Here is a 26,613-nt window from a genome sequence, read left to right on the forward strand (position 1 = left end):
AATCGCCATTGGGTGTTGCAATCCACTCGCTTTATCATATATGCTATTCAGTCTTTGAAAAAGTAGACCTCTGTTCTTATGGATCAATAGCTTTACTATGGAAATTGTGAATTTTATACCACCTCTTTGTTCTCGCTTCACCTATGCATCTACCACGGTGAAACCGTGTTATTTGACGACTAACTGACAATCTCTTTTTGCTATCGTCTGCGTGTGCTTTTAATGTGCGTAGCGTCACGATGCATTTACCTTAGTACTCACTTTATCAAGTCGTTCATCTGAGTTTTGTACCACAGAAACCTGTGATGCGCAGTACCGAGTATAGAAGTAAACAAGCTGCATGATGTTAAACGAACACTAGATAGGGCCTACTGAACTCTGCTTGGAAAAGAAGGTCAATCTTCGCCTGACAAAAGCTTCCTTGTTAATCAAATCAGTACTGCCGATTTTCCATTTCTACATTAAGCAATGACAAATCAGTAATTTATGAAGGGTATTTGATATGATGATGCTTGATGTAAAAAGTGTTGGTGAAAAGCTCTATCTCTGTGTGAGATGTGTTAGAAAGACGTGCACAGCGGATGAAGCAGACAGGAATCTGACACCTGAGGAGCAGCTTAAGTTTTGCTGTGTCCTTGCAGAGACAGGATGCAGCGATAGAGAAATCAATGCTGAAGACTCACACACTGGGACTGCAGCCAAGAGGTGCTTTCGAGCGTTTACTGACCCACTTATGAAATGTTGCATCTCTCCCATAGGTCATTTGTCTTGATGTCACAAACTGATATATTCATCCAGCTAACCGTGGCTTGTTAACTTCAGTGTTAAACACATTCTAACTAGGCATTATAGCCTAGGCTACTGAATATCGTTCAGCTCGTTTTAGACTTAATGGTTTTATGACGATGATTATAGACACTTGATGCCCTTAACTTATGTATTTCCTTCTATTAAAGGTGCGGTCACATTTACCGTTGTTTGGCGAAATTTCGCTGGCTCATTCCATTCGGAGTCCACGCGATCGCATACAAGCTTGTTTCCGCCACTGAATAAAAAAAAATGTAATTGCGACTTTTTCTTGAACAATTCTGACTTTTTTCTCGCAATTGCGAGCTTATGTCGCAATTCTGACATTTTTTTCTTCTTCTCAAAATTGCGTGATATAAAGTCGCAATTCTTAGCCTACTTTTTTCTTAATTGCGATTCGTACATTTTTTTCTCACAATTGCGAGTTTACGTCTTTGCAATTCTGACTTTTTTCCTCAGTATTGCATGATAGAAAGCTGCAATTCTTACTTTTGAATCATGCAAATCTTACTTTTTTTCTCGCAACTGCAAGTTTATATCTCGCAATTCTTACTTTTTTTCTCGCAATTGCAAGTTTATTTCTCACAATTCGGACTTTATAACTCACGATTTCGAGTTTATATCTTACAATTCTGACTTTATAACTCACGATTTCGAGTTTATATCACACAATTCTGGAAAAAAAAAGTGTTTCATTTTTATTCTGTGACGGAAACAAGCTTACCATATACAATTGTTTTGCGTGAGGGCGAAAAAGTTCCCTAGAATTCGCTCATTAAAGTTGGTCGTCTGAATTCGGTTGGTCGCTGACCTTCAGAAAGGTGCTTTGTTTCAAAGTGACTTCTGTGTGAGCTGTGCTTCATACATCTTTACCCTATTGACACTACACACTCTTTTTTTCCACACGAAATTTCGCTAATGTGACCGCAGCTTTAAGGCCTTTCTCTTTCAAATGGAAAACAAACCACATTCTCTTTAAGGGGACAGTTCACCCAAAAATGTTAAATCTATCATTTACTCACCCTCATGTCATTCCTGAATCCTGTCACCTTATCTGTGAAAAACAAAAGGAGAAATATTAACAAACTATCAAGCTCCAAAAAAGGACAACAACAAACATGAGTGTGGGTAAATCATTATCATTGAACTATTTCTTTAAATTAGCTCTTATGTGCCTTTCCTTTTTATTTATTGATTTATTTATTTAAGTAATTGAGCATTTTAATAGGATGCATTTAAGTGAATTTTATAGAAGCTTACTCTTTGATATTTGATAAAGTTGTGCTGTTGTTGTAGGCAAATGTGATGGATCAAAACAGGTCTGCCCTCTGCTGGTGGACAAGTGTAGTGATTCAGTCATTTGTGTGTAGTAATGTGAGGTTTTGCTTACATTTTTTGTAAGGAAGGTTTATAAAAATGAATGTGGGGGTATATGAATCATTGCAGCAGTGATGTAGACATGCAAAGGTTATGTTCCTGAGTGTTAAAGAGGTAAACAGCATTTAGCTGCTGTAAACTGTGCCGTTCCATTCAACACTTGTACAGGATGTGTGCAGTGCAGTGTGTTATAGTCACCAGCTTCACAGCTCCTCCTGCCATTCTGTCCGGCAAAATATATGTCATGTATAATTTACACAATGGCCTTGATTTACTTCTTTTACTGCCTATTTTCATCCCTATTGTTATCCCTGCTGAAAAGACCAAATACACACACTTTTCAAAAGTTTGGGGTCAGTAAGTTTTACTTTTATAATAATACTTTTATTCAGCAAGGATGCATTTAATTGATCAAATGTGACAGTAAAGACATTTATAATGTTACAAAGATACTTAATGCTGTACCTGAACATTATATTCATCAAAAAATCCTGAAAAAAATTAACAAATCATCATATTTGAATGATTTCATGTAGGTCATGTAACACTGAAGGAATGGAGAAAATGTGAAGAGATTTGATCACATGAATGCATTGCATTTTAAAATGTATTCGAATAAAAACAGTGATTGTGAATTGTAAAAAAACAAAATTCACAATAGTACTGTTTTACTTTATTTTTGATTATATAAGTGTAGCCTTAGTAAACATGACAGATTTTTTCAAAAATAAATCTCACCAATCCCAAACTTTTGAACAGAATAATAATAATATGATGATAAACTGCTAATTAGTGCTGGTCTATCGAGGGAAAGCAGAGTTTTGTGAAGCTGGTGGACCAAGGAAGTCTAAGAAGCCTGGAAGGGACACACCAGCATCCCGTACTGGGAACCAAAACTCAATCCGTGCTGGTCTTTTCAACAGGGATGAGGATAAGGAGAGAAGATGCTCTTGTACTCTGTCCTGGTCCGGATGCGTCATAGATGTGAGCCTGAAAAGGAAACGTGTGAACTTATAACTTACAGAAATCATGACCAAACTGTAAACAATGATATTTCCATACTATTGAGTGTGACCCCCCCCCCCCCCCCCCCCTCGTTCTCGTAGTAAACCGCTATGGCTGTGACTGTCTGGACGATCAGGCCTGAAGTGATGTGCACTCATGTATGTCCGTTTGTCCCGCACACACTCGCCCAGTGACTTCAAGGCACTTTCCTGAACCCAGTGTTACTGCCTGGGACGACTATACTTCCCTTAATGCACTCCAGCCCTCTTAGTAACACTATAGGGTCATGGGCTATGTACACAGCCCTTATATACTCCGTGATATGTTTATTATAGATTAGGAAATGTGTGTTTTTACTATTAAGCCTCAATAATTGTTGTGAAACCTGTTTGAATTGTATTTGCACATTGAAATTTTTCTGTTTACATACAAGAACTCACCTCTCGGTTGGCTAATAAATGAGAAAAATGCAGAAAATGGCTGTCGTCATGAAATTTATATGATTTTACAACCTGAAATCACTGCATGTGTGTGCAATGTACAGTAAAAAATTCTACTCACCACTATTTATGATGATGATTATTATTATTATATAACATGACAATGAATGATACATGTTTAGTACCTGGCTAAGTGTCTCAGTAGGGTATCTCAAAGACGTTCCCCTCATGTGTTCTCTAGCCTGGAGCTCCGGGATGCTTGTGGCAGTAAATGCAGGACAGATGATTTTATTCTAAAGTTGTCTTTGGAGAGGATTTACGTTTTCTCTCAGGGAACCTCATCTAATTGAGGTTAAAAGGCTGGTGACCTTCCAGGATGGACAAGATAGATCACAAGACAGATGACACAAACAACATAGGCATGCACTGTTCAAGAAGTTCATTATATGGTCAAATGGTGTGTGTGTGTGTGAACATTCTTTTACAGGTTTTTACTTTTTCATTCTCTAAAAAAAAACTGGCAAGTCTAATTTTAATGCCAGTTTCGACCAGCACACTCAACATCAGGTTATGTTGTAGGGAGATCTCAGTTACATAAAACTTTTTTTTTTTTTTTTTTGTCTTCCATTATGCATATATTTCAAAACCGATTCGAATTATTTGGACTCTATTTGCTAAAAGAGAATACGGATATTTGACCCTAATTATGCTCTCATCAGAGCGCACTGCTCGAGATCTGTTCTCCAAAAATGGATTCGACACGCGGATCCGGTGTTTCAAAAGACTGAAACACGCATCATTCCCCTGCCTGTTCCCCACGCTCTCCTTTACAACCAATCATCTGAAGTTTCTGAACTTTAATACTGAATAAACCCTTAGGAACCCGACAAGTATTCTCAAGAAACATCTTAATATTTTTTTCCATCATATTAATTTATTAGACTTTTCAAAATGAAAGTAAAAAATAAATGCATAATATTCTGTGTTATTTGTGTTTTAAACATTCTCCTATTTATCCATTTGGTTCTATTTGGAATCTTCATATTTTCAGAGTCAACGATATGTCTATACGTCAGATGTTCTATTAATTCTCGATATTTATGGTGCTTATTCAGCCTGTGTAAATGTAGAACTATAAGACGACTTACAGCTAGCATAAGGAGATACATTTAAAATGAAAATATCTGACAGGAAAATAATGCAATAGCAATAATAGTGAAATAATGCCATTAATGCCATCGACTAGAAACTCATTAACAAACACGCACACACACGCATTCATTGTTAACTTCTCCATTAAATAGTTGGGTCGGTGTCTCCAGGGTCCAGGCTATTTGCCGTTGATTTAACTTTTTAAGTAAGAGAGAATAATCGAGTGTTTTGCACGTGAAAGGACCCCCGTTTCCCACGCGTGTTTCCCTCCCGCGTGCGCCCCATTGTCCCCGCGCGCAGGCAGAAAGAAAACATTTGAAGTTTCTTTTTAGTCCAACAAAAGAGCCACATGTCATTGAAGTCACTGTGTGTGTGTGTGTGTGAGAGAAAGGGAGAGAGAGAGAGAGAGAGAGAGAGAGAGAGAGAGAGAGAGAGAGAGAGAGAGAGAGAGAGAGAGAACTGAGAGAGTTAAATCAGTCAATCATGAATAACTTTTTATTTAAATTGCTTCATTCTGAATTTCTCTTTAAAATACGTTATAATAAGTCATGTTACGAGATTGATTTAATATAAAATGAAAAAAAAGATATATCTCTCTCTCTCTCTCTCTCTCTCTCTCTATATATATATATATATACATATATATATATATATATATATATATATTACTGTTTTTAAAATAGTCTAATATTTTTTGTAGAATTTAGTCATACATCTATTAGCTGTAAGTCGCTTAAATATCTTCAAAGTCCACTTTGGAACGCTCAGAAAGCAAAAGTGTACATCTTCGACCAATCAGCTCTCGGTTACGGAATCCTGTGGACCAATCAGAACGCGCTCTTCGAGTAATAGACAAGGAGGTCTCTGTAAACTAATGAATGTCTCAGTAGTTTGAGAACTCGCGCTCATCCCAAACGTCTGCTAATAACAATAACGCGGCGATTATAATTCTCCTCACATAATGAGAACAACCAAAGGACCACAAACGTGGAGAGGCTGCATCTGATTGATAACTTTTCATTCCATCCTCTACTTTCTAATTTCCTTGAGGGATACAAAAAGATCACTGGAGCTTATATTTTTGTTTTTGTTTTTTGATCGTGGAATATTTACATGCATCTTTAAGCCCTGGTGGTTTGCCTGAAGTGCACTTTTAGTCAACAATGAACGGCTTGGCAGGGACCGTTCCCAGGATGATGCGTCCATCTCTCTCTCAAAACTATCCCCGCACTGGCTTCCCTATGGAGGGTAAAATACATTAGCCTACATTAAAAACAAAGCACATTAAAATTATTTATTTTAATAGTAGAAATTTGAGGTCAAATGTAAACTATTTTTGGAATTGGGGTTGCATGATGTTATTTTTCTAAATGTTTTTAATTTAGATATTAAACGTTTGTTAACATAGCCTACACATATTTTGTTACAATATTAAAAGCCTAAATTGAATTATGTAGCCTAATTATAAAAATAAAAATAAATAAAAAGAAATGTTCTTCAGTGGTTCGATGAGCAAATAACCCTTCTTATTTAGAAACAATAGCTGATGTTAGATTAGTACATTCGGTTCTTCAGACCAATGTGTTGATTTCTGTTACTCTAAACCACTTTATTAACACTTATTTTTATTAACATGGTAACACTTTATTTTAGTGTCCTTGTTACATGTTACTGTAGTAATAACTATAAATTATGCATAATTACATGCAACTATCCCTAAACACATACAATGTAACAAAGACACTTAAAATAAAGTGGTTACTCTTTATTTTAAGGAGTCTTTGTTACACTGTAATTATACATTTAAGTACAGAGTAATATTAAGTAGGCTAACTACATGTTAAGGTTAGGATGAGGGTTATTACTAAGGCAACTATGTAACATATAACAATGACACTGTAAAATAAAGTGTTACCAAATAAAATGTAACCAAAAGTTGTACAGTATAAGGTAAAGTTCTGGCTATGAACATATTTAATTGGAATAATTATTTTTATTTGTTTTCATCATCAACAACAGATTTGTTTCCATTTAACTTTTTCACATATTTTCTGACATTTCTATTTTGTTTTATTGAACTAAATTCGAATGCAATTCAAAATAGCATGGAAAAGCTATTTTGATTGTAGCCAATTTGCACCGTTTTAATTTGACCTAAAACGGTGACACATTTAGTGGTCTTGTTACACGTTACATGTAGTTACTGTAGTAATAACTATAAATTACGAATAATTACACGCAACTAACCCTAAACCAACCCCTATTCCTAACCATAACCTTGTAGTAAGTAGGCTACATGTAGTTAATTAGTATTACACACTAGCCTACTTACATGCAAAATTACACTGTAACACTTAAAGTGTAAAGTGTAACCCCTTACACTTTAAAACAATTACACTGATGTGTTTTTAAGGCAATACGAATTATGTCAGGGAATTAAATGCACATGCATGGCGCCTATAGGCTCTTCCTAGCACACTTCAGTTGATTAGGGATAACTACAGCATAAATAAGTTTTTCAATCATGTTTGTGCATACTTCGATGACCGTCTCTGACATCATTTGAGTTTGCTTCGATGCAGTTTCAACTCCGATGGGTCAGGGTCGAGTCAACCAGCTCGGAGGAGTTTTCATCAACGGCCGGCCTCTCCCGAACCACATTCGGCACAAGATAGTGGAGATGGCCCATCACGGGATCCGGCCGTGCATGATATCCCGCCAGCTCAGAGTCTCTCACGGATGCGTCTCCAAAATTCTGTGCCGGTATCAGGAGACTGGATCCATCCGGCCTGGAGCAATCGGCGGTAGTAAATCCAAGGTGAGGCCCTGAAGTGCGGATTCATCTATTACAGCTGGCGCGCAGGAGTTTTGTGAGCAAACTCAAAGCAACTGGTCGACCGAAAGCTTAGCGCTGACATTATGACATAACGAGAGTCTTTGAACTGAATCAGGCACATTGTTGACTGTTTTTTTATTTTTATATTATTTTTAACAGACTACATCTCCAGATGTGGAGAAGCGCGTTGAGGAATATAAACGGGAAAATCCCGGAATATTCAGTTGGGAAATTCGGGATAAACTGCTCAAAGAGGGAATTTGTGACCGGGACAACGTACCATCAGGTATGGGATAAACATAATTAAATAGGCTACACGAAGGAAAGTGTGCGAATTATTTATGTTAGGTATACTTTTATGTTAGGTAGATTTAGGTTATTTCATCAGGTTAGCCGTCAACTAGGCTATCTCAAAGACGTAGGGCTAAAAATAAAAAAGTTTTTTTTTTTAAATTTATTTAATCTATAATAAAAAAATTAAAAAATAGAGAAATAAACAATGACAATATTTAGGCTATGTTTTGTCAATGTTCGCTCGAATACGATTTCTGTTCGCGAGCGTTTAATTGCTCAAGTTGCTGAACTGTTTTCAACAGTTTAGTTACCACAAATACTTCATTACTCACCCTGGTTAATTTGTTGTCTAACTTTTGTGGTTACTGAAACGTTTGTGAACGTTGTTAAAATGTTTATTTATATGTAAAAAGAAAACATAATAAGAGCATTTACACATTCTGTTCAACGTTTTTATTGAAAAAAAACAAAAAACATTTACAACAATTATCATCATTGTCATAACATTCTGTTCAACTCTTGTTCAGTGAGTTCACTAAGCCGCATCATGAGAGGCAGATATGGTGGGAGAGGTGACGAGGAGGAGGAGGAGGATGAAGAGGACATCGAAAAGCGTGAGCAAGAAGAAATCGCCCGCAGGAGCGGACACAGTATCGAGGGGATTCTAGCTGACAGATGTGAGTGGATCCTACATACTTTTTATAGCCAACTTAAAAGGGTTAGTTCACCCAAAAATTTAAATAATTTCGTTAATTTTTCGGAACAAAAATGAAGATCTTTTTGAAGAGATTTCTGTCCCTCCATTGACAGCTACACAACTGACAATTTGACACTTCAAAAAGTTCATAAAGAGATCGCACACAAGAATGAACCTCATTGGTTCTTGCTGAAGCTCAAATGTGCTGCGTAACACGAGAATGAACCTCATTGGCTCTTGCTGAAGCTCAAACGTGATGCGTAACACAAGAATGAACCTCATTGGTTCTTGCTGAAGCTCAAACGTGCTGCGTAACACACGAGAATGACCCTCATTGGCTCTTGCTGAAGCTCAAACGTGTGTAACACGAGAATGACCCTCATTGGCTCTTGCTGAAGCTCAAACGTGCTGCGTAACACGAGAATGACCCTCATTGGCTCTTGCTGAAGCTCAAACGTGTTGCGTAACACGAGAATGAACCTCATTGGCTCTTGCTGAAGCTCAAACGTGCTGCGTAACACACGAGAATGACCCTCATTGGCTCTTGCTGAAGCTCAAACGTGTGTAACACGAGAATGAACCTCATTGGCTCTTGCTGAAGCTCAAACGTGTGTAACACGAGAATGAACCTCATTGGCTCTTGCTGAAGCTCAAACGTGCTGCGTAACACGAGAATGAACCTCATTGGTTCTCGTCCATCAACTAAGCATGCTTGAGTTTCCGTTTACTAATGTGTGAGTTGATGAATGTTTTTAGAAAATAGCTTGAACAATTTAGGGCCTATAATGGTGATTACAACCGTTACAGGTTTCCATCACTTGGTATTGGTCAGCCAGTTACAAAAGACATAAATTACACTATCAGTCTCTACAGGGTTTTTTCAAAATGTGCTTGAAAAAACTTTTAAAAAGTGTTGTACATTAATATGTATAAAAAAAAATTAAATAAAAAAAATCATTTATAATTTAAATGATAAAAAAAATCTTGCTACGTGTACTGTGCTAGACTAACTGGGACTGGTCATGGCACTTGCATATTGTTGCACTATTATTAGTTTGATTGCTTCTATTGCTCTCATTTGTAAGTCGCTTTGGATAAAAGTGTCTGCTAAATTATTAAAAAGTAAATGTAAATAAAATTGTGCCTTTCTCAGCAAAACATTTTTTTTTTTTAAATTGACAGACACAACAAGTGTCCAGAATACATATGTGGAATTCTTCAACAGTGTTAATAGCACCCCATGAGAGAAAGTCCACAATGTGTAGAGCTGGATTCTATACAATTTAATTCCTTGAACAATGCATAATTATCATATTTCCATTTGTGTTGTTTCATAGTATTGATGACTTTACTGTATCATTCTAAAATGTGGAAATATTCAAAATAAACATTAAGTAGTCCAAACATTCGATTGGTAGTGTACAGAAATAACAGAAATGTGTATTCATTTGTAATATTTCTTCTAATCCATTCAATCATTTATTTTTATTAAAATGAGTTAGATTAAGTAATAATTTATAAATTGACAAATATTATGGCAACAGGCATGAAGAGAGTGGGAGACAAAAACCACAGAACGAGTTAAACATGGGAAATCTGGAAAGAGGATGTTTATTGTGGCTGCAATGATAGATTCATTCTGTGAGTTCAGCATTTCACTTAAAATAATAAAAAATTAAATGTGTATGCTAAAAATTATATTTGGTCATATTTGGGAGAAAAAAGAAAAAGAAAAGTGTCATAATTTACTCCCCCTCATGTCATTCCAAACTTCTGACTTTTGTCTTCTGTGGAACTCTGAAGGAGAAATGATTAAAACAGACTTATTAAAATATGACAACACATGAATTGTTAAGAGGACAGGACAGCTGTACCATTTATTGTTCAAAGAGGCCTAAAAAATAGAGTAAAAGTGTCTATTTTTGCCTTCTGGATGAAGCCAACAGCTGGAGTGACTGATGTTTTGCTGTTCTATAATGATATTTAATGAGCTAACAGCCTATCTCTGCGTGACTAATTAAGGTGAACGTTATTTGACTGCCACCAATGCCCTGCTAACACCACTTCAGCTCCCTAAATAATACTGATCGGGATGCAGTGTCACACTTAATGGCGACGGGAGTTTATTAAAGGCTATTTCGGTCAATAGGGACCAGTGTTCTCCTCGGCTGTTCCTTCATGGCCCGGAGCGTCAGTCACAATGGGGGCGAGCCTCTCGTCATGCGCGCCTCCACAAAGCCCGTCCGTCACGCTCTGCCCGTCTCGCGATCCGAGAAAGACGAGTTGCCCGAGCCGATTAAATCAGGCTCTTTATTTGAACTTCACTTTCATCTGGCCAGTGAGTCAAACACGCCTCGCTCTTTTTCTCCTCCGTCCTCCCCATGCCCCGTTCTACCTCTCTTGGCCCGCGGCGCATTTTCGGTTAATATCTGTGGGCCGTTGTCTGTCCGTTCCATTCCCACCATCGCCCCTCCTTCTGTGGGAGACACAGACAGGCAAGTTGAGTTCAGTCTTTACACCCTTCTTTTGAACAGGCAGCAGCTTGATTCCTGAACCCTTTCCTTCATACTGGCTCCATATTTCATCTTAAAGACTCAAAGATGTTGGCGTGTGTGCGGGGAGGGAAATTTATTATCTTGGTTGTGTGAACATTAACAGTTCCATTTTATAATTTTGCAAATATTCTGGGAATGTTACTTTTGAATGTTCTCTGGAACAACGTTTACGAAAGCGTGCAACTAAAATTAAGCTCCATTAATGATTTTTGAGAGCATAATTAAAGACCAGATAACTTTGAATGAACGTCCTATTAACTTTACTGGAAGAATGTTTGTTTGGAAATTTAAGAGAACCTGTAACACTTTATTTTACAGTGTCCTTGTTACATATGTTACATGTATACTTAATAACAGTAAATTATGCATAATTACATGCAACTAACCCTCAACCAAACCCTAATCCTACCCTAACCCTATAGTAAGTACATGTTGTTAATTAATATTACTCTGTACTTAAATATATAATTACATTGTAACAGTGACACCTTAAAATAAAGTGTAACCAGAGAACCTTGCCAGAACATTAGCCAAAGTTCCCTGTTAGCTGGGATAAAGCATTGTATTATATTGGAGTTGATGCATGTAAATATGACCAGAATATAAAACGCTACTTTAAAAAGTGTAAAATGATTGACACTCCTTTAATACCCACATATGCACACACCGCCAAACATATGCACATGCACAAACATGCAAACACATGCATGGATGCACACACACGTACACATGCATTCACAAACAGTGCCAACTGGCCCAGCGCGGGATGGTTTGTGTGGCACCATGGAGTGTGCAGTCAGCGGCTCGTAATTTACTCTGAAAGCCGAAGCGAACACAAGCACATGCACACAAGCACAAAAACACAAATGCACCACCAGGAAGACCTAAAGAAGGAAACTTCGTCCAGACCAAATTGGCAAGACAAAGCCTGGACTGAAAACAGCATTGAAAAGTGATGTTCATTAAGGCCTGATGTTGTTTAAGTACTTGAGAAATGGTTGGTTGCCGGTTGCTATGATGTTCTGTGTGGTCCAAAGATACTTTACCTGCATAAAAACAGTATACTCACATAAAGCTATATATTATATAGCAAATCTCGGCTGCATGACTGTTTATATCATTGCAAATATGTGAACTGTATTATTGGATATATAAGTATCTCCAACTTTATCCGCATCCATAAACATACAGGCCTATATACGATATAGAAAATCTCAACTGCTTGATTGCTTGTATCAATTATGGATTACAGAGTAACATTTTTATCTTATTTGAGATATTAATGCATACATTGTTTCCTTTTCTGATAAAAAGAGAGACAGACAGTGAAAGGATTACAGTGAGATGGACAATGCGGGGAAACCCCCCAAACCAAACTGTCTCCATTGTGTCCAGTGTGCAGTGTCAGGGTCAGCAGACTTAGGAATCCGTGTCTGCTTGTGTTCAGGCCCTGAAGGCAAAATTACAGTGTGTGTGTGTGAGTTATAACACAGACAGCACGAAAACAACAGAGAGAGTTCAGGACGGCTGCTATTTATTGGATAGTTGATAACTGAACCTATTATCAAATATGAATCAACTCACTGAATCACAAAGTGCAGTTTCCTTCTCAATTTGCTAAGAAAAACTTGTTTTAAGTAGTGAATACTTATAGGAGACAGTCAGCAAACACAGTCTGAATATGTGTTTTCAATTGGTAAACAGAGCAGTTTGAGGTCACTGGCGTTTGACCTCCAGGGAGCAAAGGTCACATTGGTGTATGTTTAGAAAGGCAGGTGACTACTTCCTGTTTTAACTCCTATTCCCTTTAGCATAAAACACTGACTATGTTTGCAATAGCATACTAATCTTACAATCTGTTCATAGTATGCACATTTTCTGTGAGCACAAAATGAATTGCCAAAATGTGCAATATACACACCGCATGGAATACTATATCCTACAATGCACTCCATCTCCAGTGTGAAGTAATGTATTAACAACAGTCTTTTTCTTGACTCATTATTTGACCGGACTGACACACACTGCCATTCAAAAGTTTGGAGTTGGTTTGATTTTTAATGTTTGTGAAAAAAAAAAAAAAAAAAAAAAAAAAATCTCTCATGTTCCCCAAGGCTGCATTTATTTGATCAAAAATACAAGTTAAAAACGGTAAAATTGTGAAATATTATTACAATTTAGAACAACTGTTTTCTATTTGAATATATTTAAAAATGTAATTTATTCCTGTGATCAAAGCTGAATTTTCATCATCATTACTCCAGTCTTCAGTGTCACATGATCCTTCAGAAATCAGTATATTTGCTGCTCAAGAAACATTTATTATTATTATCAATGTTGAAAACATGCGCTGCTTCATATTTTTGTTAGGATACTGTCACTTTTTTATCAATTTAATGCAACCTTGCTGAATATCCACCCTTGCTTTTGAACCGCAGTCAATGCATTTCTACACAAACTTGGATTCAAGCTGCAAAATAATCATATAATTGATAACTTGATGCCAGTGGCCAAATTAAACGTGCCATGTGATGAGGCCATAGCGTGCACCATACCACTGTTCGAAATGTTTATCGTTGCATACACACTAGCTTCTTTTACATAAGTCACACAACCAAAAAAGCAAAGAAAAAGAGGCTAAACAGACGAAGAGCACATTTGGCTCAGAGCTGAAACGTGTGGTTGTTTGAGGGCAGCTGCGAGGGTCACAGTTGCTCTTTAGCAAGTCAAGTCCTCCCTCTGTTTCTCTCTGTTCCTAAACGCTGGGGGGCAGATGGGCCCACGAGCTGTCACTCATCCTTTCTGTCTCCGGCATCTGTTAGTTCTCTATGTACTGCTTAATGTAGTCGGGCAGTCACTCAGCCGGCCTCGGCGCTGAAACGAACCCGCCTCGCTCTCCCCTCTTCGAGACGCTGCATTTGTTCCCAAGCTTTCTTTTGTTCCCCTCTTTGTCTTTCTTTTTGGGCCGTTTTTGATGGCGAGGGGGCATGTCATTGGCTCAATTAGCCCTCTTCATTACCTGCCCCCAAGAGAATCAGAGGAACACACACCAAAACACAAACTCAGAGCTCTACACACGCACATATGGTTTTATCTTGGACCTCTGCCGCTTGCCATAGAAGTTAAGCTAAGAGGATTTTCTTCCTCAGTACTTTTGTCTTGTTTCCCATTCCAAAAATCTAAACGTTCTTAAATTAAGATGCATTTACTTTAGAGGGAAAATTACTTAGGATATTAAGTCTTATTTTCATAAAGGTTTCATAAGAAGGGCAAGTGCTTATGCATTTGCCGTCCCACGGTATTAGGTGGATTTTGTGTGCATGGACGCACGAGGTAAATGTGCTCGGGGTGATGTTTCGCCTCCAAATATTGAATTTAAGCGACGAGGGCCCAGAGCTGAAAAGAAACTTTGGAGATGCTTTTAGTGACCGCACCGTTTACATAGTGGAGGGCTAAAATATCTAAGCAAGACCTTAAAACACATACTCGTTTGCACTACACGCTAACTTTACATGCCAAAGACCTGAAACACACACACACATGCAAAGGCAAACACACACTCTTGTGTATTTACAGAAGGCAGAATATCTCTAGATTGTCCAGTGGTTCCATTTCCATGACGCTTGGGTTTTTGGTGTGTTTAGAAACCTGCGGTCTGTTTTCTTCTGCCTGAATTAAACCTGTGTTTACTGTTTGCTCTTTCCTTCTGTTTATTCACTTGCATTGATTCTCGTTCACTCAGCAAAAATATAAAACTGCAAGTGCTTACTTATTTTCAACCAGATGATCAGATGTCAAAAATGAACATTTTGACACAAAAAAGTGCTCCTAAAATGACAAAAAGCACCATAAAAGTATCATAAAAGCAGTTCATGCAACTTGTGCGCAATATTTCAAGTCATACAATAGATTTGTGTGAAAAACTGATCAAAATGATTGTTCACTGATAATCTTCTCTTCTGGTGTCAAATCTCATTTGTGACTGCATTTTTCCAGTTTGCCACATTGCAATCACTTTAGGACAGGTGATGTGAGAACGCTGTTTGATATCAATAATGTCTAGGGTATATTTACATTTATGTGAATATACATTTACAAACATATTTAAAAAATTAAATTAAAAACAGCACAGAAAAACGCAGCTGGTTTGATCACCACCTAGTGTATACCAACAGTATATACTGTATATATATATATATATATATATATATATATATACAGGTGCTGGTCATAAAATTAGAATATCATCAAAAAGTTGATATTCTAATTTTAAATACATTAGGTTACACCCCAAAACTAAATTTAAGTGTTAAATATCTCCACTTACCAGTTTTCACAGCTTAAATCACCATACTTTTATTTTATGGAAAACAGAATCTTGTATATTTGCACATATACAGAAAACAAAACAAAACAAAACAAAATGTCAAACAAAATAAAAATTCTCTTCAGAGTTATTTCAATCATGACAGCTCTCAGAATAGTTTTAGCATGTTGATGAATATGGCAATGTTAATGTGTTCTGTATTGTCGGACGAGATCTGCAATGCTCCTGCTGCTGATGATTATTGCTGCAGAGCAAGTATGGACTTGCTACTGCTAATAGATACACAGAAACACTGCTGTGAGCATGTAAGATTTGCTGCTGCTGCTTAAATAGACATACATACATCTAGGCAGGTGGAGCTGGGGGAGGTGGAGGGTTTCAGAGGAAACAATGAACCAGACTATTTAAATGTTAAGCAAGCAATCTCATCCAGGCCAATCAGCTTGTGCCGTGTGGTAATGATGTGATTGCCTGCAGATTGCCTGTAAAGGACCGATCAGTCTTCATGCCTATTTATGCGAGTGCACAGAACTAGTAAACCCTGTACGACTCATTATTCAGCTCTCATTCCTTGAATGGATGGATCAGAATCAGATTTGAGTGGATTTCAGATCTTTGAATTATCTGTGTCCGCATCCAGATCTGAAGTTTCAGGTGCTTCTGTGCTGAATGGGTTTTTGAAGAGATTTAGCCCTGGCCCAGCCTTTTCCCTTTTTGCCCCACACACACCCACCTTTGGCCTTCTGTATGCCCCTTCCACCCCCTCCAGGGCAGGTGACGGCCTCCACTGAGAGCCCTGGCCGTCGTGACGGATTCCACAGATGGAGCGTGCAAATCAATCCAACAAAGACTGAGGGGAAGAGAGAAGGAGAAAGAGAGAAAGAGAGAGAGAGATTGACTAATAGATCAATGTCTGAAGATTATAAATTATATAAATATGAATCTCTTTTAATTCCAGCCCCATGAATATATAGTTACCAGCTTCTCCTTTTGGCATGTGTTGTTGTGAAGTCATTCCAGGCTGATGAACAGTTTTCCACAGAGTTCAGCGTTCCCTAAGCCAAATCCCTGTGAAATCGTAGGAATTTCCCATAGTTCTCGATGAGTCCTCATAGGTACAATGGCTGATTTCTGTTTAAAACAAGAAAAACATTTCAACTTTAACTTTGTTTTACGAAGACATGTATCAGGTTTGATTTATTAATTGTTTTCTTTTATAGGTTTTTCCTCTTATTTTCCATTAAATATTATGATCATCCAGCGCGTTGCTTCTTTCTTTTCTCCTCTGTATTTCTCTTTCATCCTGTTTAAAAACATCCTGTTCCTGTCCTTAAAAGGACAGTTTTTTTTCGCATTTTATGTTCCCTCCTGCAGCTCTCTCTAATTGTGTTTTATTGACTGTTGCACTTTGGTTTTTTAGTTACTGAGGCAAAATGACAGATAAAAAACAGACAATGAATTACTGTGACGCAGAAATAAGCCTGGCTCTGAAGTCTTTCAAGAAAAGATGTGAAGAAGCTCATCAAATTCTCCCTCATAAAAGCGCTACAGCAATAAAAATGAGAAAAAGCTACTAAAGCATGTTTGTTTTGTAGTTCTGCCAGTTGAGGAATGTCTTTTGTGCCTCTGCTTGTTTGTATTTGTATATTTTGTAGGTCGACGACTTTATATGATTGTATAAAAGGCGATTTACCATAAACCTCTGTTGTTTCCAAAATAGTAAAAAACACAATCCAATTAAAATATTTATGTTTAATTAGTTTTTATTACACATTAGAAAATTGTAGAAAATTATATAATTTATAATTTTCTAAACAATTTTATAACATTTTACAACATGTAAAAATTGTATAAATATATGCACAAAAAAAACATATGTGAAAAAACATAATTTACAGACAAATAATTATGAGATTGTAGTGATGCATCTGCTGTCAGAACCAGTAAAGTTAGCTGCTGTCAACAAAAGTTTCTTTGTGAATTCTCCATCACACTATAACTCATTTACAAATCAAAATGCTCCGAACAAATATGTAATCCTCTGATGCGATAAAATGAACCATCCACTTGTTTCTGATGCTGGAATCCTTCTGAAGTCTCTACACAGACACAAACAAGCTGTTTAAACTGGACGCTTCAAAGTGATCGCTGTTTCATTCTTCCATTTGTCTTGTTGTCGATAGACTCAAGTGCGTGGAGTATGTCAGAAACTGAACACGCATCTGTATACTGGACCCAGTGTAGACAGTGCCAGTGATTATAATGGATTCTATTTGCTTTTGACGCAACACTCACATCAAGTGTAGGCAAATGTCAGCCGTTTAAGTGACAGAATGCCAGTGGGCGGGGCCTATGGTGGGATGATGTGTAACTATTCCTTACATTTGGTGCCGTGACCCGGATGGGAGTGAGGTTTAGGGGCGTGATTGTAACGGATGTAGGCCATTATGAACTGTGCGTGTAAACCTCAATCCCATGATCTCAAGAGGCGAGTTAGAGACTGCGGTCTTTAGCGTCCTTGTTAGCGCACCCGCCTCCCGAATCCCGTTCGAATCCCGCTCGGAGTGGGACTGATTAATTAGGACTGGTTAAACTTGCTGGATGTTTTATGTTTTAATGGTTCAAAGACCTCTTATATGTCAAAAGAACAAAGCAAATTTGATTTCTCATGCCATGACCCCTTTAAATAAATTTCTAAATAATCTAATAACAAATTCTCTATTCTTTGCATACTTTGCATGTGTTTCAGCGAGTCCATCTGATGAAGGTTCAGAGGTGGAATCTGAGCCCGATCTGCCGCTGAAAAGGAAACAGCGGCGCAGTCGAACAACATTCACGGCCGAACAGCTGGAGGAGCTGGAGAGAGCTTTTGAACGCACACATTACCCTGATATCTACACCAGAGAAGAGCTCGCTCAGAGAGCTAAACTCTCAGAGGCACGAGTACAGGTACAAATACACCTCAAAACGAACAGACAGAATTAAAAATTCCATATGAACTGTTTCATGTTTGTCTTTTCTCAGGTGTGGTTCAGTAATAGACGAGCTCGTTGGAGGAAGCAAGCGGGAGCCAATCAGATCATGGCATTCAATCACCTGATCCCTGGTGGGTTTTCACATCCGGCTATGTCCAGTCTCTCCCCGTATCAGCTGTCAGAGAGCCCATACCAACCCTCTGGCCTTTCTCAAGGTAAACATTTTATATATAAATTCCAATTTTACCTAAAATATATTGTGATGTATTGTGTAACCATTAATGGTGACTATCTGTTCTCAGATTCGAGTACTGTACACAGACCTCAGCCGCTCCCGCCGCATCAGAGTTCAGGAGGGGCGGGGCCAGAGGGCGGGGCTTCCTACTGTCTCTCCAGTCGCCATGGTTACGCAGGATATTCAGATACCTTTGGACCTCATAACAGTCACGCCAACTCTTCCATCACGCATCATAATGGACTGTCTTCTCAGGTAATAAAGCCACAGAACTACTTTCTAGTCATTTTAAAATTATTTTAGTTAGTATTTATAGTAGGTTGCCAGTCTTTGACTGGTTTTACTTATTCCATCATTGGTAAAACCAGTCAAAGACTGGCAACCTACTAAATACTAACTAGTCTGAAAAAAATAATTTTAAATTATTAAATAAAATAAAGTCCCTTATTTTACAGTGACACACTTATCATGGACGTGTGTAGCATCACAAATACACATTTAAAATAAAATGATATTCACACACATACCAATATATTATATTATATTCATATAATTACATGTATGCTATAATATATAATATTTAATAATATTCTTAATATTAATATATCTATAATATATTACATAATATTATATACATATGTTTTATTCATATAATATAATAAATAAATTCATCTTATTTTAATTATCAAGTCTGAAGTAGAGAGTGATTTATATTAAGCTTTTCACGTGAAGCTGACTCCATTCACAGGAATTACGTCAGTAATGTATTATCAGAAGTTCATCAACATAGAAAAGTAGTCCCACCGCAAAAGGACAATTTAGACACTTTACAGCTCAAATAACAAACGTTTTAACTGACAAATTAATCAAACACTATGAGCAGCAAACTGTCTAGAAACATTAATTCCTGTGGTAATTGGCAGCATGATAGAGCTCAAACCCTAAACCACTGCATACAAAAGTGATAAATGTTATTTATATTTTTGGTGAAGCCCTTAAATCATTAAAAACCTCCAGTTGAGAGTGACTCAGCGGAGGTGTAGTGGATCCCACCTGTTGACCCACAGTTGAGTGTCAGTTTAATGGACTCTTCTGGCTTCTGTACAAACTATTACACACTTCAAGGCGACGCATTACGCAGATAAATTCCTCCATCGCGGGTCATCCACGGGCCATTTTTCATTCGGTTATCTTTAGCTTTATCACTGGACCGTGCGAGGCAAAGCACAGAACACACACTCACACACACACACCCTCTTCAGTGTGATAGATCGGACAACTGACCCACACATGTTTCTCATTTGTAAAAGGAGCGCAGCAATTCCTCCACGGGGTGTTTGTCAAGAACACTGACAGTCCGCTGTGAATTACAGGTTTGACGGGTGTGAATGTATTACAGTCTCACATCCTCGCTGTCATCAACCATACAGTAGGAATACTAATACGTGAAAAATGTTGTTAAGATTCAAAGCATCCCAGTGTGATATTGAGATAGATCTTTCAATCTGTGCTGTCTTGCATATATTTTTTTGAAAGAAATTAATACTTTTATTCAGCAAGGTTGAATTAAATTGATCAGAAATGACAGTAAAGACATTGAAAATGTTATAAAAGATTTCTATTTCAACTTAATGCTGTTCTTTTGAACTTTCTATTCATCAAAGAATCCTGTCAAGGTTTCCACTAAAATATGAAGCAGCACAACTGTTCAACACTGATAATAATCAGAAATGTTTCTTGTGCAGCAAATCATCATATTATACTGATTTCTGAAGGATCATGTGACACTGAAGACTGGAGTAAAGATGCTGAGAATTCAGCTTTGATCATTTTAATAAATAATATTTTTAAATATATTACAATAGAAACCAGTTATTATAAATTGTATGCAGCCTTTTGATCTGTACTTTATGTATATGAATGTGTATGTTTGTATTTACTGTGTATATACAACCAGCAAATATTTTAAATATTAAACCCACGTAATGTGTATTTTCTGAAGCTGTAGTGAATTAAATGAAAGTTAAAAAATTAAAGCTACTTAATTTTATTTGATTGGAAATATTACTAAACGCAAAAACTGCTTTAGAAAACAGTCTAACACTCATAGATAAACATACATAGAATTATCATTAGCGGCTGTTTTTATGGGCCGTTTATAAGTCAGCCGTCCGCCATATGGGGATGTGAACACTAGTCCGTGACTACTTTAGAGCAAGTTATAATAAGTTATACACAAGTTATGCATATGAATGAATATCTATATCTGCAATAGACTTTAGCAGATGATTTTTACAACCATGGCTGTGCAATGTTGTGGCCTCTTGGAAAACTAATTGTGGGATCTACAAATACACATCTATGCTCACACTGCCCAGATTACCACTCAGATTTTCAATAAAATTTTTTAGTTTAAATAGTATCCAGGAAGAATGTAAATTTAGTGTAAATCAAAAAAATGTTCTGTTGCCTGCTAAATTTCCCAAAACTCGCAGAGAAAATCTTCCAGAGCTTCGGAAACAGAATTCCATCCCGGATTCGGCACATGTCACTCTGGGAAAGGGTTTAAGCGAGACCATGTGCGTGACCGTGTGTCTGTGTGTGTGTTGTACTGCGTTTACTGTGTCCTCTGATGTAATAGGATCCTGTAGCCTGGGAGACATGCTTTTCTCTTTCTGTTTCTATGTTAAGGTGCTTATTCGGTGCAGCGACTGGAGTGTGTGTTTATTTTGGCCATAATTCTGGTGGTAGATTCAATTATGCTTCAGGAACTTTTATTCCCCAGAGCACACATGCAACATTCCTGAAATGCAGCACAGTGTTTTCTAGGTTAAATAATAATGAGTACACACACACACACACACACACACACACACACACACACACACACACACACACACACACACACACACACACACTGTATACTGCCCTCTGGCTCCGTTCTAGTCCTAGAATCAGATTTAAAAATCCCCAAATTCAATTATTGTTTTTGCCTGATCAATTGCAGGTCACATAGATCTACCCAGATATCTGCATGCAAGTGTGTGTGTGTGTGTGTGTGTGTGTGTGTGTGTGTGTGTGTTATATTAAACAATACAGTCGCGGCTATAGAGGCGCAACAAACAGCGTCTCGAGTCCTTTATTATTGCATACCAGCAGTTCTCAAAAACAGCTTTGACTGCCAACATTACATTTTGTGCATATTGTACCAAAGACCTGTCCATTTAGAGGACACTCATTAATATGACAGAATTTTTGTGTTCAATTCGTTTTTTCCCCATATTTAGAATTTTGCATTGCATTGCATTGAGTTTTAGGGTTAAAGGAAATGTCTGATTATATCATGGATAAAAATGACCAGAACCTTTTCCATTTTTCTACAAATACCATGTATGATTATTAGTCAAATGGGATCATTTTGGAAAAAAAATTGGCCTTCGGAATATTTTCTATGCACTTTTATCATTTTAAATGCGCTAATCCCAACCTCACATACTATGTAGAACAGATAGTGTGTGATTCGAATGAAGTCTCTCTCTCTCTCTCTCTGTAGGTCATGGGACTAATAACCCCAGCTGGAGTCACACACCAGAGCCAGGCTGAGTTTTCTCTGTCGTCTCTGGAGTCGTGTGTGTCCGTCAGCAGCTCGTGCTCTCAGCGCGTCGAGAACCTGTCGACTCTACCTGTCCTCTCTAACCTGCCCAGTCCTCAGCCCTACGGCCCGGCCTCCTTCTACAGCACAGAGCACAGCGCCCCCTACCAGTACAGCCAGTATGGACAAAGTAAGGTCATTATTATTACTGTCAGCCTACTTTAACCTTCTTATTTGATTTACATGCTGAAACTTTGCACACATGCTTTGATTATCTGGAGGGTGTGTGTCCAATTCTTTGCATCATTTGCTGATTGTGTTCCTCCATCTTTTCCCTGCATGCACAATTTCTCAATAAATTAAAAAATGAAAACATTAATAATTTTTTTTTTTTTAAATCTGACACCAGTACCAGCAATTTTACACTGTTTATGATATATAAATTATTATAATTAATATATATATATATTATAGATTATTATACAATTATACATTATTAATTATTATTGTAAAAACATTTTTTTAGATATTCTCTATATCAAAGGCATTCAAATATTTTATATAGCTGAACAAATTATTTACATATTTATATATTATTCTATTTATATAATATATTTATACAATTTAATATATAATGTAAAATCAATAACATTATTTATAAATTCATCACTAAGCAAATTGAATTTATTTAAATGTGTATATATATATATATATATATATATATATACACATTTAAATAAAAAAAAATATATATACACATTTAAATAAATTCAATTTGCTTAGTGATGAATTTATAAATAATGTTACTGTATGTATAATATATATATATATATATATAAATTTAAATACATTCAATCGATCACTTAATCTCAAAATCACTCTCCAAATATAGTATAATGATAATATAAAATTATAAGTTATAATATTTCATTAGTCAAAATTAGTATGTGTATTTCCCGTTTACAGCTGCAAGACACAAAAAAAACATTGCTACAGTAATAATCGTTATGCCGATCATTATCATCTTGATAGTGACAGTGTCATCTGTACACTGACAGCATATCTCCAAAATGTGATCGTCACTCACATTTTTTTTTGTGAGTTTGTTCGTGACCTGATATTCTGAACCTGAACATGTAATAAGAGGGTAAAAGGCTTCACGCTCACATCAGATGTTTGGATATAGTTCTGTGTGATTTGCTGAGGTCTGATTCTGTAATATCTGGACTGGGTTTGCGTGTGTGTGAATGTCATGGTTGGATGCTAATCTCCTGTGGCAGTATCATGATGAGAAGCAGCTGCTCTTGTCTAACTCACTATCCCAGCTCACAGTCAGCTCATACAGTTACGCTCGGATGAAATGGCCGTCGCACAGATACGGCAGCTCTTTAATGAAGAGGAGGGTCAGCGTTTGCCAGCCTGATTACTGTGTCCAATGAACGGCACATGCTTTCTTTTAGAGTCCGGCAGCTGGAGTAACTCAAACATTATCAGACCAAATATTACTAAAGCTCTATATTACTCAAACAAATATATAACTTTATTGATACATTTTCATCAAAATCCTCTTTTTCTTTTCTTCTAGATTCCTTTCATTATCTGAGGCCTGAAATTGCCTGAACGGGTCGTGCAACTCAACCGTCCCAAAGTCCTGCATTTTCAAAGCCGGAATTAGGATTTTTCACAGATATAGACTGAAATCCAATTTTTTTGACTTGGCAATATAAATAAAACTGTTACACCACAGGATGGCACACACACACACACACACACACACAGCCGGCAGATCAAAAGGGCTTTTGTCTGTCTAAAACATTCCCTTGAACTCTTCTTCAAAAGTCCTTCCAGTTGAATTATCCACAATCCCAGAAAACACAACAAGACAAGTTGAATCAAAACGAAAAAGGAGACATTTGTGTATGATTTTACTGCAAAACATGTTGAAGTGCAATATGAGAAGTAGAAATGCATGGCCACATTCATACGAGACATTCGCAGCCACTGAGGTGTTTGACCCCGGCGGCCGTCCAAAGCAAGAGCGCTGAACGAGATCGGCCGTTCTCATGATGCCAGACACATCGCTCTCTGCCCACGTTGTAAACAAAAGACAAATATTTTAGAGCCGACAATGAACTTTTTCCTAACACATTCCTTGACATTTGAATGAAGTTTTAGTTTTTTTTAATGACAGATGATTGGAAAGTTCACAAACCATACATGTGTAACTTTTCTCTATTTACAGATATGACGAGACACACAGGCGAGTGACGTATGTACACAATTTCTTACGAAAACCATCCCGTCAGGTCTAAAATATGAACACTTATAACAGGCTTACCATAATGAATCAGGGTAAGACAAAAACACATTTCTGGAGAAGAACTGATGTTTTGACTTTAAATGTTGTTGATTTTGAACAAAAAAGATGCATAGATGCTTTAAAGTGAGTTCGATATCATACTGTCTGTTTTATTATCCATTTCAAAAATAATTCATTTAGCGGTGCTGTTATTCGTGGTGTTGGAAAGATGCACTGTCAAAATTACTTTTTTTATTTTTAGTAAATATATTTCTACTGATTTGATATTATCTGATATGCTTAAGATTGCCATTTAAGTTTGTCCATCCCCACAATTACTAAAACCCCCCTTGTTGTTTTTATTCTTATACATGAGATGGTCAAAAATTAAAAATGCTCAACAATACTGACAATACAGCCACAAAAACTCTGAATGTCTTTTTTATTAATTTATTTTGTATGTGTGTGTGATTATGTATATGTATACCACAGATATTTTGCCTAATTAAATCATTCATTGTATGACAATAAACCCTGTGTGTGCGTGTGTGTACTTACTTAGGGGACATGACCTCCTTTTGGTGCATTTATGGATATTGTCAATTGCTAAATAGATCCATAAAGCTAATATGGCATTTTTAAGGATTCAATTAGTCTGTAGTCATTATAATTCACTCAAAATGTAATTATAAAACAACAGAGGTTATTCATCTCTCACACATCTGTCTCCATTCACAGCTGATGTTTCACACTTTCCAGGATGATTCATGTCTCTGTTCTTCCCCATCTGATCAAACGCTTCACCTGTGAACACTGAAAACCTCCTCAAAACACCTCAAGAATAACAGACAGGGAGACACATGCTATTTTATGACAAACTCATGCATCTTTCTTTCTTTCATTGGCTCGCTCAGAAGCTTCTTTTGACCCGCAGTCTTCCCCTGTAAATGCCAACCTTCAAACAGAGTCCTCTCCTTCACCCTGCTCCATCATCTGAGGGGTCAAAGTGTAAAGTTCACAGGTCTGGCACATGTTCATCACAGAGAGAGAGAGAGAGAGAGAGAGAGAGAGAGAGAGAGAGAGAGAGAGAGAGAGAGAGAGAGAGAGAGGACGAGCTCAGGCAGATGAAAATAAAACTACAGTCTGATCTGTTTTTCATCTGATCCTCAACATGTCTTGACTTCATTACGCTCTCATAGCAGGGAAACACAATTATTGTTGATTTTTCTATAATTAGAGGGGAATAGTTTTTTTTGTAATAATATTGAGCATGAAAGTAATTTGATATGTTCAATAATGTGTTGTACATCAGATTGGTGTAACATTTTCTAAATCATATGATACATTAATGCAGTTTTTATCACACAGGCAAGTGTGCTTTTCAAACATCTGTGATTGTGAGTGAGATACTGTTTTCATATAACTGTTAAACAATAAGATAATATAATAGATTATCTTTCAAACAAAATATAACATGTAGCTTGTTCATTTCTTCTCCACCAACAAAAATAGATTAAAAGAAGCTCCATTGGCTCTGCATTTAGTACAGTTAAAGACTACCTTAAACTGTACTCCTATACTGGTCTGAATTTATAGTTTTTCCCTCTCATTATATATTTTATATCCATGCACACTCAGAACTGTCCTGGTTCCTCAGAGACCTGCTGATTTACTTCCATTGCAATGCTGCCCCCTACTGGTGTGTAATTACACCTGCGGCTCTACAGCAAATCGGGCTTGTTATTTTAAAATATATTCTAATCAACTCTAAAATAATGCTACTTCATCTTTTAAAATTTTATTGCAGAGACATTAAGGCCATTAACATTTTGAAATATCAGTATGATGATGCCATATTAGAATAAGCCTACGACTGTTGAAATATAGCCTACATCTATTTTCATATTCAAAACCTCGTATACACGGCAAGGTTTTTCAAAGAAACCATGGTCCTTGGCAAATTTAATGTCAAGCTCGTGGTACTTCCATGTAGTGTTTTTAAGACTTAAGGCGTTGTTGAGG

General features: G+C 37.0%; 1 protein-coding gene across 2 annotated transcripts; it reads left to right on the top strand.

Annotated features, from left to right (window-relative positions):
- Positions 1-5,691: 5,691 nt before the first annotated feature.
- On the top strand, positions 5,692-25,004 carry pax3b (paired box 3b). Of its 2 annotated transcripts, none has more exons than XM_079886800.1 (9): positions 5,692-6,029; positions 7,364-7,599; positions 7,777-7,903; positions 8,439-8,588; positions 18,240-18,439; positions 18,515-18,680; positions 18,768-18,955; positions 22,254-22,487; positions 23,878-25,004. In XM_079886800.1, the coding sequence occupies exons 1-9, from the start codon at positions 5,945-5,947 to the stop codon at positions 23,893-23,895; spliced, it is 1,404 nt and encodes a 467-aa protein (XP_079742926.1). In that variant the 5' UTR covers positions 5,692-5,944; the 3' UTR covers positions 23,896-25,004. The 2 variants fall into 2 exon arrangements, with proteins under 2 accessions (XP_079742926.1, XP_079742925.1); XM_079886799.1 differs by having other exon boundaries at positions 5,693-6,029; positions 22,254-22,482.
- The last annotated feature ends 1,609 nt before the right edge of the window (positions 25,005-26,613 follow it).

Source organism: Squalius cephalus, assembly GCF_949319135.1.
Source record: "Squalius cephalus genome assembly, chromosome: 11".
Lineage (NCBI taxonomy): Eukaryota > Metazoa > Chordata > Actinopteri > Cypriniformes > Leuciscidae > Squalius > Squalius cephalus.